General features: G+C 37.2%; 1 protein-coding gene across 4 annotated transcripts in view; it reads right to left on the bottom strand.

The window, feature by feature from the left end:
* Positions 1–424: 424 nt before the first annotated feature.
* The window catches only part of LNPK (lunapark, ER junction formation factor), a 48,598-nt gene continuing 32,145 nt past the window's right edge, over positions 425–16,877 (bottom strand). For 2 of the 4 annotated variants that reach the window (XM_064718456.1, XM_064718457.1), the window contains exons 11-13: positions 16,441–16,511; positions 14,952–15,122; positions 6,655–7,599 (exon numbers count right to left, since the gene is read on the bottom strand). In XM_064718456.1, coding sequence (XP_064574526.1) covers positions 7,403–7,599; positions 14,952–15,122; positions 16,441–16,511 — 439 coding nt within the window. In that variant the 3' untranslated portion in view covers positions 6,655–7,402. Of the gene's footprint in view, positions 986–6,654; positions 7,600–14,951; positions 15,123–16,440; positions 16,512–16,877 lie in introns of those variants that run through there. The other 2 variants (XR_010441062.1, XR_010441061.1) reach the window with 2 other exon arrangements.

Genomic DNA, 16,877 nt, shown 5'->3' with positions numbered 1-16,877 from the left:
CTCATGCCATGAGCCAGGAGTTCTCACAATTGGCTGTAGCACAGACAAATGGGTCCTATCAGAAACTACTCAACCTTGAACAACTTTCTTCTCCTACATATGCCAGTCCAACCAGGGGGCAGGGGCTGCATTAACGAGGCAGGGGCTCCCTCATCCTTGTTTGGGAACATATGGGGTTCTCAAAAACACCCAGATAACTACAAAACTCAAGTTGATTAAGTACAGCCAGCACAGAAGGAACTATTAAACAGAATTATCACCTCAAATCATCAATTAAGCTCAGGCAAATAAATAGCTTTTTCATGATCAGTTTTTTCCTCAACAACTTACATACACAGCAAAGACAGCATATATTCAAATAACAAACTATGCAATTTCATTTCATATGCTTTAAAATTTGCTTCATTTGGTAAAATAGTAAATTTCAAAAGGGGGGCACAAGTTCAATATTTTCTCAATTACAAGCAGAAAAGCTAAGACAGACATTTCAGGAAGTCTATTAGAGCCTAAGAATTCACACTAATTAATGTTTTTGCCATTGATTTTAATGAAATTTCAACTGCAGGTGATGAATAGTCAAGGCTACATCTAGGATTAGAACGATTAAAGATAATATTTCTGATTAAAGATAATATTTATAGTACATAAACAAACATACCCTTTACTAATGCAACAATACTATTACAACAATAGCATCTATAAATATACAGGTACTCCTGCTTAAATAAAAGCTCACTTTACAAAAATGCAAGTACAAACATTCCTAAAGAAATAACTTTCACATTTCCTTTAAAACATAATTCAAAACAGCTTTCTTAAAAAGGAATTTTCTTGGTGGTTTTGTAAAATGTTTTTGAGTGCTGAACAAGTCAAAAATTAAGTTTCATCAACTGAGCAGAACTCCTTGAAGTGATGCAAGGAATTAGAGGGCACTTGAGAAGAGCTGGAAGGTCTTTGTTGCTTGAGTTTTCTACAAATCCAGCTTCTCCATTTTCATTGCGGCAGCAAAATGGAGAGAGAAAGAGAGAAAGAATGATTATTTCAATATAAGTTTACAAATTTAGAGATGACTTTGAATTTACAAATTGAACACCCAAAATTGTCAGCTCTCCAGTATCTGCACTCCTTATTTTCTCCTATATCTGATTATCTTGGGATTTTGCTGCGTGTATTCTTCTCTGGCGGTTGCAATCTCCCTTTTGCAAATTATTTTTGTCACACAACAGAAGGAGAACACATGATTTCACAGTGGCAAAGGCTTATGAAGTCTTTCAGGTGCTCCTGAAAAACATTAGTAATTGTTCACTGAAAATCCTAGCAGTACAGTGCTAGGTACCTACAGTGGCAGTCCTGAAATAGGTTTATTCCCACAGTGACTGCTGTGAGAAATAACCAGTATTACAAGACTTGGTCACGACATCCCCTTCTACCCAAAAATTTAAGTCATGATCAAATTGATTTTATGCAACCTTGAAAGTTATATTATGATACAGTGCTTTAGATTTTTTACTGTTGCAAAGTTAAATAATCTACTGACAATCTTCCAAGTGTCTGCTTTAATCTCAAAACCCCATGGTTTGGGAACGAATTATTGTATAATCAATACATTTCATTTTAAAGCTCTTCTCACTATCCTGCCTATCATATACCTCTCTAGGTCTTATTCTTCATAGAATCACAGGATCGTTATTCTTTCAGAGAAAAGATTGAATGTGACCTGACAAGACCCCAGAGAGGCCCACAAATCAAAAGCAATGGTGAAGACAAATTCCTTGAGACTTGCAATCTTAAGGGACAACTCCATTTCTTATTTTTTTAAATGCTGGGGGGTAGCAGTTGCCATTGTTAAACACCATTGGAGCTCATCCTATTTAGATAATGTTGTGTAAACAAACCTCTAGTAAAAACCCAAGGCTAGAATTCCCACTTACTCAGGATGCCATTCTTCTCGTACAAAGGTCAACAATCCAAAGCAGGAAGTGCACTGAATTTCAGACTACCAGACAGGCTCAACTAGGACATATTTCTGATGGAAGTTTACAGTCTCTCCTCTGACAGAAACATTGGTGCATGACTATACACCAGGATCTGGAGCCAGTCAACCCCACCAGCTGTAATTCCTTGCCTTCAACACCTTCCACAAACCTGAGACATATGAATTCCACCTAAAGACCACACCATGGAAGAGAGGAGCGCTGCCAAAGACCAGTAATCATTTCACATACGTTTTCCTGTCAGTGAATCAGAACTTTCTGACAACCACCAAAAATCTCCATTGCCCATACACTGCCATCAAATACATTCTTAAGCAATTATAAGAAATCACATGCCATCAATCAAACACAATCCACCAGTCATGGAGCAATCTTTTATTGCCCTCTCATTTTAAATCTAATCCCTCCTGCAAGGCTATTTGCCCAAATTATTAGGAACTTTCAAACTTTCAGTCTTTATTCCTGGAAAACTTACTCTCCTCCTAATGTCTCTGCACTTGATGTATCTACAGCCTTTTTTTTAGATTAGCCTGTATTAAGGATATGTGTTCTGCACAGTCTCCTTCAGAGGCTCACTACACCAGAATTCTGGACAGGGCTGCATTTTACCAATTCTAGAAGGGAACTGAAACATGAGATGCTGACATCTGAGGCATTAACTTTCAACCACATGACTGGACAGGAAAGAACCTCTTAAGAGAAATTAAGGGAAAAAAAAAAAACAAACTAAACTAAAAACAGTCTGTAAGACATGGAAGGAAATGAAGGCCTAAAGATTTTGCTTGAGAACACTCAGCGAACTGGTCAAATTATTATTTGCCAAAGAAACAAAATGAATCTTCAAGGATATTGTTCTAGTGCAACATTCACAGACAGGACATCCCTTATCCCACAGTTTTCCTCATTGTAGAATACCTAACAAAACCTCATTCCAGCAGCAGAATAAATATGGAGAAGTAACTAATTTACTAAGAAGAAGTAAGCTTATTTAAAATTTTCTTTACATCCAGTACTTCTGTACTGAATGTGTTTAGACTTAAAGAGTCTTTAATTTTTGTAAAGTTTTTAGTAGCAGACTTAGCTACTGAATAATGAAAGTTTCCCCAAGCCTTCTCACTCCTCCAACATCACAAAACCACAAGTTTACAAATATTGCTATGATCAGAACCATATACCAACAAAGAAGTGTTTCTCCCTAGCCTTTGAAGGTTAAAAAAATTCCTAAGTCTCTCATAATAGCTAGACAGCTTTTTTCTACCAAGTTATTGTCATGTGTTTATTCTGGAATTAACTCTCAAAAGCAAACAAAATTCTCTAATAAGATTCCTTGTCAATTCCATCCTTATTTCTGACATAGGAACATGATAGTAACCCGAGTTACGTATTGCCATGTGGTAACAGCCAAATCCTACCACATTTTCTGAAAAAAATCTCTTTAAACTCATCTTTCTTATCTCTTGATTAAGACTTGGTTCAAAAAAGAAAAAAACCACACCCTCCTCTACCCCAACTCCATTATTAAGTCCTTCCATTGTCTTCTACTCAAGCAACACATAGTGTTCAGCCTTCTTAACTTTAAGGCAACCATACCCACCCTTAGTTACTTGCTTTTGATAATCTCTATTCCATTCCTAAACCATCAACTTTTGCATTACCTTCATTTTCCATTCCTTGGGAGCGTCTCTTTCCTGCATGGAGGCTAAACAGATTTCTTGAGAAATCACCATACCAAGAACCCACCTAATGTTTTAATTCAAATGGTCCAAGAAAAATCAATTGTGTTCTCCTTTAGAAAAAGTACTAGAATTCAAAATACTATTGCCTTTTTTAACTCATTTCTAAAGTAAAATGTAAATCTGACTGCCTCATCTCAATTTATTTTGAAGTAGAACACTCATTTGTCTTTTGTGACGGTTTTTACACAGTCAAGATAACTCCTCCCCAGTTTATAAACTATAAGTGAATAAAGGACATTTCTACAGTTATTCACAATATTCCAGTCAATAAAAACACTACAGCAACAAGCTTGCTAAGTATTACTTCACTAGTCCACTCAATCTTGCTTTTCATCCTGGCCACAGAAGGAAAGAGGGCACCTATGACATTGTAGAAGCCTAGTCCTGTGAGAAATCTCAGTACTTCTGAAAAAATTGAGGTATGAGTACATGCCAAGAAGTCAGAAGACAACAAAATAAGGAACCACAGTAGTTCTTGAATTTATTTCCCTCTACTTTCTTCCATTTCCTCATTCTTAAGAGTCAAATACAACAATTGCTGTACTTTTTTTGACTACATACTCCTACTTCCAAGGTTTTTTTGGTGTTACAAAGACATGACTAAGTGTGGTTACTGCTGTTCATTTACAACTATTTTTGGATTCAATTCCTCTTGGACAGGTGCCTTTTACTATTGCCACAGTTACAGTACACAGAAGCCAAGAAGCAACTGCTGCAGAAACAGAATCCTCTTCCCATATTGGTATCAGGACTGGGCACCCACACTTGGCAGGAGTAACATGTGAATGCTTACTGTAAAATGAGAACAGCTCAGTCCATAATGGTCATATGTATCATCATGAGCCTGAATTCACCCACTGATTAACCCTGTGCCCTCGTTTACTAGAGGGCTTTAAATCCCTGAAAAATTAGAAAGTTAAAAATAGATTTTTTTTCTCTACCAAAATTCTAGGACATCCTTTACATAATCTTCAAGCCTTCTGAAGCAGTTAATGGAAATGACTGCTCATACACTTTTTTTTAAGTATGAAAGTATTTTAGGACAATTCTATCATGCACTTAGAACTAAATCTTCCTGTGCTCAAATGTTGTAGGTATTTTTAGGTCACAAAGCAGGTTTTTCACATTCTAAACAGTATTTGTTTTCACATCAGGTTGACTGTCTCTACTTGATATATTTGATATATTCAGTCATATATTAAACAAAAAGTGGAAAGTTTCTCATGTGACATTTAAGAATCTTGGGAGAAATAATTCCCCACCCCAACCTCTCCAAATACTAGGGCTCCTTTTTCACAAAAAAGTTCACACTCCCAAAATCCTAAAAACATCAGTTTCTTTGGCCAAAGCAGGACATGTTTTAGCCTAGAACATGTATATTTTCACATTTTTAATATGTAGGTCCAATATCAAGTTTTCTCAGTCAATTCTATAGATATTTACATGCATTACAGCTCAGCCACTGCTTGTCATGGAAAGGACCTGAAATTACTCTACAAAAGACCAGACACTTCAGATACACATTTTTAAAAGGAAGTAATATCTGTGCCTAGAGCAACCTTAAGTTCTGAACTGACAGTAATTCATGCCTTCATCTCCCATATGATGGAACAAGATATCAAATTTTACTTCTTTTTAGCACTCATAATGTAAGCATACCCAACAATTTACTGTGCTGAATTACTCACAAGGTCTGTGATTTGTTTTCTCTCCAAAGAAATAAGCCTTTAAGCAGATAAATCAGTGAGGCACAAAACACAGTGTAGAGATTAGCAACTTACAAAAAAATAAGTAAGCTTTGCCACCTTTCAGGCAAAATTGTTTCCATTTAAAATAAATTCTGTAATCTAAAATGTATTCTCTCACAGTATTAAAAAATTAATTCCCCTATCACTTTGTGCCCCGTACTTTTCTCATACTGTAAGACATGTCCTGAAAAGGCATCGTTTTCTTTGTATTCCCAACTAAGACAGTCACACATAAAATACCTATTTGCTAATTGTTCATGTAAATAGAGACAAACACCTATGAGTACTCCTTTAATTACACACCTACGTTCTGTCTATTAAGATTGCTAAATAAAATATTAACTGCAATTAATATAGTGAAACAGAAAAAAATTCCTTCTTAATCTAAACAGAGACCACACTTGTTTCTGACTGATGTGAGGCTGAGCTTCTAAACTATCCCCAAAGAATCAGAAAATAAAGCATGCAGTTGAGAAAGAAAATTAATTGCTGTTGTTCATGTAATAATTATGTCTTGTATAAAGACATGGATACTAAGGTCACATTGAGAAACATGCTTTTCTTGTAGAGGACTCACAAACTACTAAGATTGAGGGGTTTTATTATCTTTACAGTGTAAAAACCATTTCTCTTTGGAACCAAGACAGTAAAAATGGTTTTGAAATTTGCCTCTCCCTGTAGTGAGGTACACAACACTACAAAATAAAAATTTTATCCAAAATATTACTAAATCAACCAAGTCACATATGTTCAGCATTTATTTCTAAAAAAATCTGATTGACTTAGGTATCTCTCAGACACCAGAAAACTTCCAATCCAGGATCCCAGCTGTTACATTTAACAGGAAATGTGTAACAAATGTCCTTATCTTAAAAAGCAATGCAATTTAAAAAATTACATTTTCAGTAATCCAGCAGCAAATATTCATTGCAACTGTAATATTAAATAGTATCAACTAGCCCTAGGTACAGTTAGAAAAGCCTTTTGGCAAATGCACATGCACTTCCCCTTTTCATCAGGGATCCATTTCTATCCTGTCAAAGCCACCTCAGCTACAAATAGACATGCTCCTATTAAGGTGGCACATTCCTTCTGAACTTGCACAAAGTAACTGTTGATTAGCTGCATACAGCAGAACATGAATTCTCTTCAGTTTTAGGAATCACAAAGCAAGTATTGCTGCTAGATGTCTTTATTTTCCTTTAACAAAATACACAAAGGCACAAAATTCACTTATATCTTGTCATTATAGTACAGGTATAAATAGTGCTTTGTATTCAAGTACAATCAAGTGCAGAGACTTCTTATATTTCATGTAAACACAAAACAGTTTTGCATGTAGGTGCCTCTGGTTCATCTGCAACGCAAACACCAAAGGAGATGCCATTTATCCAAGTGCCATTTAACTGAATTCTGTCAGAAGTTAGACAATGAATAATATTAACAGCACTTCATTGACACTTCCATACGCTTAAGTCAAACATTGGATGACACTGTAGCTTGTAAACATCTGTGTATTAAACGTGTACTCAATCCATTTGAACAGGGCAGCATAAAAAGCATCTTTAGTTCACTAGACCAAACCTACTAGGTCAATTGCCATCAGTAATTGTTCTTAATGTGTGACAGCTAGAGAGATGTCAGATTTTAGCAAAGCTTGTACTTTGAAGTTTTTCAATATGCAAACTGAACAAGGGCTACAACTGTTAGACTTCAACCAACTACACACTCTATGTGTTAACTTAAAGAGACATGCTGAATTTACAATACCCACTCTACACATAGCTTTGACACACTGTGGCAGTTGAGGCAGTTTAAGCCCAAGCAAGATTTTTAAGTTGTACCATTAAAAAAAGCTCACCTGAATAGTAACAACAGGCATGAACAAAGCTAAAAACTAGCTACAGAAGGCACTTGAAGTATTTTATTCTGCTTTTATTAAAGATTCTTCACTTTGTTCAGCTGAAGTAGACTCTGAAATAGCCTCTTCAGTTGTTGAAATGTTTTCTGCTTCTTCTTTTTCGACTTCTTCAGCTAGCTTATCATTTAGATGCTCAGAACTTGGTGCTTTATCATCTGTGTCATTTGTCTCAACGAGCCGGACTCCATCATCTTCAGATTCTGTGAAAAGAAAAATTACAAAATAGCCATTTGCAGAAATTAAGAGGCAACTAATATTATTAAAAACAAATTAAACATTCTGCAATTGCATACAGGTTTTGACTAGTAACTGCATGACATTCTCAAGCCATAAAAGCTTTGGTTTTTCTAAGATGGTCACATGTAAAACAATTAAAATTTAAGGGGAAAAATACTATGGAAAAGAGCTTAGCTGTCACTAAGGTATTACTTGCATATGTTCATCCTCAACAGAAGCCTTCTAAACTTGTTTACTAAAGTGAGATGTTAAAAAAACTATGGCAATTCAGTTTCTTTGTCTTTGCTAATGTATTTCACCAGCTGTTGAACTTTTTTTTATAACAGTTCAATCTGTACACAAACTAAAACATTCTTGATTGAAATCACTTTAAACATAAGGAGTCTGATAATCGGGGAAAAAAACCAAATATATCAAACCAGCAAATGAAAATTATTGCATATTCTCTCTTCCCTGGGGTAGCGTAGGATGGTTGCACAGGAGTGAGTATACTTACTCTTCATCTAGGGTGGGAATTTCTTTGATAACAAGCATATTTTTAAAATCAAAAACATTTATTCTAAGTACTGCCTCTAAAGAAGTATATTCTAGCTTCCCAGCAAGACTTCTGTAGCATAAGAAAAGTAAGAGTCATATTTTGAAATAAGCATAAGCACTGAAAAACTGAATGTAGTGCTGCACTAAATGACACAAAGGTACTGCAGAATGGTATTGCTGATGGCAGTTGATTTATTGACCAGTAATACTCAGTACTATGCAGTACTAATACATACTGTAAAGGGGAACAGTGTGCAAAATTGAAAGTTACAGCTCAAAAATGTTAGCCTTATCAAATGTTTCTAATTCCATAGAGTGGTTTGGGTTAGAAGCAGCCTTAAAGATCAATCTGATTCCAACCTTCCCCTAGACCAAGTTGCTCAAAGCCCCATCCTTCCAGGGATGGGGCAGCCACAGCTTCTCTGGGCAGCCTGTTACAGTGTCTCATCCCTCTTCACAGTGAAAAATTCCTTCCCAATACCTCATCTAAACCTACTCTTTCAGTTCCTATCTCTTCTGCCTTGTCCTATCACTACATGCCCTTGGATCATGTCCCTCTCCAACTTTCTTGAGCCCCTCTAGATCCTGGAAGGCACTCTATGGTCTCCCCAAAGCCTTCTCTTCTCCAGGCTGCACAGCTCCAACCCTCTCAGCCTATCACCACAGGACAGGTGCTCCAGCCCTCTGGCCCTGTTTGTGGCCCTCTTCCAGACTTGCTCCAAAAGGAGAATGTCCTTCTTATGCCAGGGGCCTGCTGTGGTTTAACCCAGCCTGCAGCTGGGTTGCAGACCAGACACTTGCTTACTCCCCCACCCACCCTCCTGCCACCCTGGTGGGATGGGAAGGAGAATAACAGTAAAAGTTAAACCCCTAGGTTAAAATCAGAATAGCCTAATAATGAAGAGAAAGGGGAAAAAATTAAACATATGTGATGCCAAATACAATGGCAGGACATGGTTGGCTCTCTGGGCTGCAATCACACATTGCCAGGTCATGCTGAGATTCTTGCCAACCAACATCCTCACATCCTTCTCCTCAGGGCTACTCTCAATTCATTCTCTGCTCAGCCTGTACTTGAGCTTGGGATTGCCTTGATCCAGATGCAGGACCTTAGACATGGCCTTGCTGAACTTCATGAGGTTCACAGTCCCACCTCTCCAGCCTCTCAAGATCCTTTTGGATGGAATCCCTGCCCTGCACCACACAGCTCAGCATCATCAGCAAACCTGCTGAACTGTGCCCAAGCCCACTGTCCATGTTCCTGACAAAGACATCAAGCAGCACTGGTCCCAATATCAACCTCTCAGAAAACAAGTGTCAGTCAAATGTCACATGTTCATGTTGATCAGAACATGTAGGGTAGAAGTCTGAAAGTAAATCAGACTGCCTCAGGCTGATACAGAATTCAAGCAGAGCTGAAAGTTTTAGAAGCTCTGGCTTCTTGGCCCGTGACTGAGTAGAAGAGCTGTTGCACACCCCTGTCCAGCAGACCTTGTACAAAAGCCATCTGTCACCAAGAACTGAAGACCTCTTTCCACACAAACCTCTGCCTAGCTAGTTCCAGGCTTCATTTCAGACTGCTCAGAGCAGCCCAGCTTCTCCGTTGTTTTCTCAGACTGGATCTTTCATTTTAGCAAGTCTGTAGCTGACTCACCTCCTGATTCTTTCCCTGCTGTCTCAACCACAAGCTGCTCAACACCTGCCCTGGCTTCTTGTTAAAAATTTTTCAACCCTCCTATTTCTGCCCAAGCAAATTAATGTTCTCAGTTATTTTCCAAGCCATCCCACTCTCTTCTGCTCCTTAATTTCCATCTTGATCCCATCTCTGTCTGTACTCAATCTTTATCTCCCAACTGTCAGTTTTCTTTCTGTCTCATCTCTGCATTTTTTCTTCTGCCTCGAATTCTATGAATAAGTTTGTGCATTTTCCTGCTCCAATCCCTCCACACTTGAGTTACATTCCTTTATTGCTGGTCTTCAGGCTTGAGTCAAAAAAGTAAAGAGATTGTTTGCTCAGTCTGATCAGAAGGATGCTAAGCATTTATAACATTTTTGATGTAAAACCCAGGGACAATCACAGCCATCAGCAGAAGCTTCTAATGGAAAGGAGAAAACCTGAAGAAATGCATATTCTAACTATAATCAAAAGAACAGGACAGTGGTCTCATTTTTATATTCTACTAAAAGGTATGGAGACACTGCTTATTTAAACAAAAATTGTCAGGTATTGTATGAGTTTTCCTTTCAGTATGGTCTTGGGCAAACTAACTGAAACTCTTGAAACTCTACAGAATTTATAGTAATACAAATTTGCATGAAAAATTTTGGTCTTATAATGCAGTCTGAGAAAGTTACAAGAAACTAAAGAGCAGGTCCCTTAAACGAGTAGCCAGGGCATTCACAGTAAGTGATGCTAACTCCAACCACAAACATGATCAGTCTCATTAAAAATATATAGTGATTCCATTTTAAATACACCAATTACTGGAAAGCTTGCCTAAAGTCAACCTGGTTTAAATAGTGCATGAATAAAATCTTTGTAAGAGCAGCAGCCAACAAGTGAAAGTTCTGACAACAAACTTTAAAAGATGACAAAAGACAATTTAAGTGTTCTTGATGAGGAATACTTAATCCATCATTTAACCACAGAATGTAGCTTCACCCACATGATCTTAACAGCAAAAACAGCCCTACACTTGCTGCACATTTAAGAGCTGCAACAATGAACCTTAAAAAACCTGCTCCTGGCTACAGCAGCTTTTCCCCTCAACACTCGAGCTTAGTGATTAGTACTTAGAACGTATATGCACTTCACACTGTAACAAGTCAGCCATTCTTGCTCCTGTTGCAGAGAGTATTTCAATGAGTAACCAGTGAAATCATAATACTGCATCACTATTAAATTAACTAGAAAATGCCTATTAAGTGGGAATTCATAAAAATAGTGTAAGAGCTCTAAAATAAAGCTGCTTGTGCTTTCAAGTAGCTTTGGGACAAGTATTCTTCACTACTACAGCTCTCCTTTAAGATAGATTTCTACATAGTGCCACCTGTCTGAGCACTTTTAAAGAACATGTGTCTCACAGTAATCTGTTAGTGACTTTGGTGTCACAGAAAGCTCTTGTGAAGCCTTTGAAACAAGTCAGAGAATATGTCCTACCAAAAAGGCAACTCAAAAGGCATTTTGTTGTTCAGCAAAACTGAACTGTGGTTGACTGGAAACATAATACATTTTTAAATCAAAAGAATTTGTTTACAAGTTATTAAAGTCAAGGTGAGCTGATTTAAGTCTGCTTGAGAAATCGAGTTCTAGACATATTAGTCCTTTGTCTTCCATCAGTTTCATTGCTAGAAAAGCTTTCTGCAACACTTGCCCAAAGCCAAGCTCCATTTATGGTAGAACTCACAATGAGCACACACTTGAAATGTCATTATTTCTGGCAGAGATCATTATTGTGACCCCTTCCGTTGAACAAGCCAAGTTTCTGCACCTGCCTTTATAATGGAAACCCTTTCAAACATACTAGCAGTTGCTGTATCCCAAGAATCCTTACAAGTGACAGTATTAAGTAATCATAAAAATATTTGAGCTAAATGACCAAGGAATCCCATACAAATCTAGAGACATCACATAAAGTAGTCCACAAAGTGTTTCACCACTGTGGTGAAGTCTGAAGTTCAAATCTTCATCTAATGAAGACCTCTAAATATCAACATCAGACATTCAACACAAAAGACTGATGCAGTTAATTTTTTTTCAAAATACTGTGAAAATAAATTTGTTTCAAAATACTGTGAAATGCTAAACCTGAATCAAGAAGAGCCTAACAGTACTAAATAAAGGCAAGACAAAATTAATCCAGAGGCTAAAGTGCTTCCTGTTGGCTCTTTCAATATGATCCAAACATTGATACATTTAAGATACCTACATGAGAGAACCAACTAGCCTTTGATGGGAGGAGGAGGGGATCAAAATCAAGCCATTTATGGGAAAGGTAAGAAAAGAGCTGAAGTTTATTGCTTCACTCTGGTACTTAAATTTCCTAAATTAATCTGCTGAATAAGGAAGCATGATGCTTGTGCCAGTAATCTGCACCAGACTGACAGCTGATGACTCCATTTTCCAGAGGTTTAAAACAAAATTTCAAGTTCAGTGCCAATGGCACTCTCCATAAGCATTCTTCAGATCTCTTAACCACAGGAGTAGCATGTAACATGCCTGTCACTACATGAGCACACAACTGGAAAAAAGATTCAGCTTCATGCTCTACCCATTAGCTAAAGTAGCTGACTGGTAAAAAATATTTATAGCATTTCTTTATCACATTATTTTGCCATTTCCTTGAGCTACACAGCTATGGTATAAATGAATTACAGGTAAGAGTTGTACTCCCCTGTGTTGCCAGCATTGTGGTGAAGTTGGTTTCCTGATGTTAATGTTTGTCTACATCTGTAAGTGAAGATATATTCTCTATTCTTGCTATGACAGCAGCTATTTTACTGTGGTGAACAAAAACCTTCCCCAGAGCTGTACCTTAATGACAGCTTCATACCTTAAAACTTACAATCAAGGAATGTGTTCATTTATTAATAAACCCCAACTGCATGTAAGCAGTTATGTTTCACATTACAGTTCCAGTGGAAAAGTGATTTAGTGAAAATATTTTCTCATTGAGAAGAGATTCCTTTGTGACAAGTCACAGGCAGGCACTGGCCTCCTCTAAATCAACACAACATTTCTCAGAGCTATGTAAAGTACTAAGATATACTCTATTTCTGGCTGCTTAGTAATTATCAAAACAGAATGGTTTGTATCATCTTGGAGAATAAACATTCAGAAAATATCTGCTATTTAACATTGAAAACCAAAAGTCTGTATACCACTCACTTACTTACACTTCTTGAGCAAAATCTTACCATCTACTTCCTATCAGAAAAAGACAACTGGACAATGAAGCTCACAGCAGTTTCTTTTCCTGCTGTTTTTAAATAAAGCAGCACATTAATACAAGACCACATCAGAAAAAAAACCAAGTCATTTTCATTGTTAAAGGTAAATTGGTTAAAATCATATTTACTGCAATAAATCCATCCTATTTTTCTGCTGAAATGTTTGATAAAATTCTGCTTCTCTAAAAAGCAACTTATCTCACAGTTTTCATTCCTACATCTGAACTGGTTAATTGCAATCTCACAGTAATTCTTCAGATTTTACATTCTTTACAACAACTGTAGACAGACTCAGCAGCTCAGACCTTTATAGGCATAGGTTCATAATAATTTCTTTCAATGATAATACCAGATTAATTAGCAAGCACATCTCCTTATCTCTCTCTAAAAACCTGCAGTAATGGATAATATTCAAAAACCCGTGAGGCACATGCCTCCAAGAATTGAACAGCCCTCTTCAAGGACCTCTCTACTTGAGTCAGACAGAAGAAAACAAGCACATTTAAAGATCCCAGAAACAAAGTATGCCTTTTTCTGTAAGAATCTTCTAAGTTCAAAAGTAGAAGCTACCCACAAGAAGCTACCCTCCCCTTGCTAAAAAAATAACACCAGAATTTAAGGGCAAATGAGATAATTTCATTGGCTCCGTTTCATCCATTTGATTTCAGGCTTACTTTCATGCCAGTAACAGCACTTTTACTGAGGTAAGAGTGCACTATGGTACAGGAAAAGAAAGCAAGTTTTCACTACAATGCACCCTCATGAGGCCATACCCAGAGACTGCCACCTCTAAATATGACTTCCCTACTGGTTTTGTGTAGCCTTCCCATGTCAGAAAGTAACACCCAATGTTATTTTGTACTCCCTGCTCAAAATAATCCAGCAGAAGCACTCTATTACACTCTGACAGTTTCCCACAGTTGGGTGTTTCCAGTCTGAACCTCAGGGCTGCACACTGTCTGTTAGTTTTCCTCCAGGACCCCTGCTTAAGCTAACAAAGTCCCATCAAGCACTCAACAGCACAACTAACTGGAGATCCTCTGGTCTGAAATTATGATTTCTGGAGTCTTTTAAAACACTGCATCTTCCTGCTGGCTGTACACCAGATGCCTACTGTATCTGTAGACTATAAAACGTCTCAAAAGGAACTATGTTAAATTAAAATTGACAATTTGTCTTTGAACTACCTGAAATTAAACAAGGCAGTTTTACTAGATTTTCCTGCCCTGAGGAAAAGAGCAAAAGGAACAAAGGCAGAAATTCCAACACACCTCAATCAAATGACCTGCCAAACACAGTGAAAGTTAACTACTTTGGGACATACTCCCTCCTTAACGATTTCTGTAATTTACAGCCTTTTCTATCCGTTTGTCAGTAACACTAGAGTGAAAAAATATGTTATGCCATCATTTGCACAAAATAATGAGAAATATGAAGACATTTTAGGGCACAGGAAAGAAGACACTACTATCAACAACCTAAGCTAGGACCAGAGACAAGAACTGAAAAAAAAAATACAAACTGCACTTCTTATGAAATCAGAATAAACTGCACTATTTCAATTAGAATGGACCAACAACAATCATCTAGATCAACTGCCTACCCAACTGAGGGTTGATCAAAAGCTAAAGCATGTTAAGGGCATTGACCTTTAACACTGACAGACTCTGGTCACTGATCACCTCACCAGGAACCCTGTTTGGAGCAGTGTTTGAGTACTTCAGCTGTTGTCATTCTTACCAGAAAACTTAGCTCAACAGAGAGCTAGATGACAGTGAATTTCATTAAACATTTGGAAAAGAGCAGACTTCATGAGATCAGTACTTACCTTTTGCCTGTTCAGTCTCCTGGGGCCTTCTCTCTCTGGGTTCCAGAGGCTCCATTTGAGATCGCAATTCTGTAGTTGGCCTTTTTTCAAAACTGAAGTCTGGAAGTCGTGGAGCCTGAGGTCTAGTTTTTCTTGCAGGATTCAGGAAGAAGCAGTAGGCACATCTAAATGCTATACCACAAAGCACACCCAGTAAGCAGCCTCACTAATTAGCTTCACATTTCACCTTTATTCCTACACTATATTCTGATGCTTTAAAATACCAAAACCAGTTAACTAAGTGACTATGAGTACCAGACAGCACCTCCACCAAATTTACATAAGTTGTTCTATATAAGTCCTTTTTTAAATTCAGCAGACAGTTGGTTTTTAGAAACCTGCTTGCTTTCAGCTCTGCTGAACTGAGTACTGCCCAACACTGTGAAAGATTCAACCACAATGAACAAAATCATGCAATTCAGTAGTGCCAGATGCTGCCACATGGTGTTGTTCTATTCTTTCCTACAAAAGAATTAAGTTGGCAGATTATTTTTCCCCTACCCTTAAGACACCACTTTCCTCACACTCTGATGTTAGGAAGTGTTAGGAGATGTTAGGAATTCCATAGGGTATGTTTCACTCTGCTTTCTGAGGAGCATTCTGCTCCAGTGGTGCTTAATTAAGAAAAGAAAAAGCTGGTTTGTTTTGCAGAAGTACTGGATATCATTTAATACTTTAAATAACTCTTTTAAATAACTCTTTTTGTCCTCCCCCACTCTCATCAAGACAAGGGGGGAAGTGGCAGTTTCTGGTACAGTTGAGTTGTGAACTCATAAGAACTAAGATAACATATAGACTACTTATCTTTGGTTTCATAGGAAACATTTAGCTTATTGTTACAATGCAGTATATTTACTCATAAAAGTAAACAAAACAAAATGAAATAGAAGATTTATCTAGGAATCCCTAGTTTCTTAAGTATCAGGCTTACACTTGTGGTAGAAAGCAGGCAATATACAACATCTGTGTTCAATAAAGAGCTGTGTCTGTCTTAAGTTATTGTCAGCCATAAATTCACATATAGGCCCCTAGGGCTTGTTCCCACTCTTTTTCCAATACGCCCCCAAGATCTTCTTGCCAAAGGAAAATTTAGTTTAAGTTCTGGTGAAAGAGGCACACTTTAATGTCAGATAGTTTCTCAACATAAAACCCTTCTGAGAACCATTCATAGCCAGTAGCAATGTTCAGGGATGTATTGGAGGAAGCTTATTTCTACTGAATAGTTTTCTACACATAAAATCCATGACCTGAAGGTTGCAATAAAGTACTTCTCCAAGCCTTGAAGTAAATCTTAAAAAACAGAGTAATAAGTTAACAAAAAATGTTCCCACATGAAGTGGTACTTCACAATGTCAGCTAAGTACTCAGCTGCAGCCAAAATGAAGTATGATGCATGTTTGTTATGAAACATTAGCCAAGTAATACAGTCTAAAAAAGGATTAGCTCTTACCTATGTATTCAAACTCCTCCTTCAAAGCCATACCATTGTGAGAAAAACATTGCTGACATATAAGGGCATACCTAGAAAACATGAATAATATATAGTAACATACCTTGAAGCAATAGCACGCTTAAGGGAGATTTTACCTCACATATTGGCTAATATCCTAGACCTTTTCTTCCAAAAAGTCATTTCCACAATGAAATTATTAACCTTGAAAGCAAACTAAATCTGTAGATTAAATAATACTTTGTGAAGTTGCTTTAATCACAGTGAAATAGTCTCAGCTGCACTTTAAACTACAGTTCAACATATTTTTAGTATCATCAGTGTCAGAAAATACCATCCAAATTAAGCCTTTATTTCATTAGAATACAGTTAATATGAAAAGTAAGCATAGTAAACATGTTAAGTTCTGATATGTTTGGACAATTCTGAAAGCAACC

The sequence above is a fragment of the Zonotrichia leucophrys genome, chromosome 7, assembly GCF_028769735.1.
Source record: "Zonotrichia leucophrys gambelii isolate GWCS_2022_RI chromosome 7, RI_Zleu_2.0, whole genome shotgun sequence".
NCBI lineage: Eukaryota > Metazoa > Chordata > Aves > Passeriformes > Passerellidae > Zonotrichia > Zonotrichia leucophrys.
The sequence above is the reverse complement of the archived record's forward strand: the minus strand, read 5'-3'. Positions and strand labels throughout refer to the sequence as shown.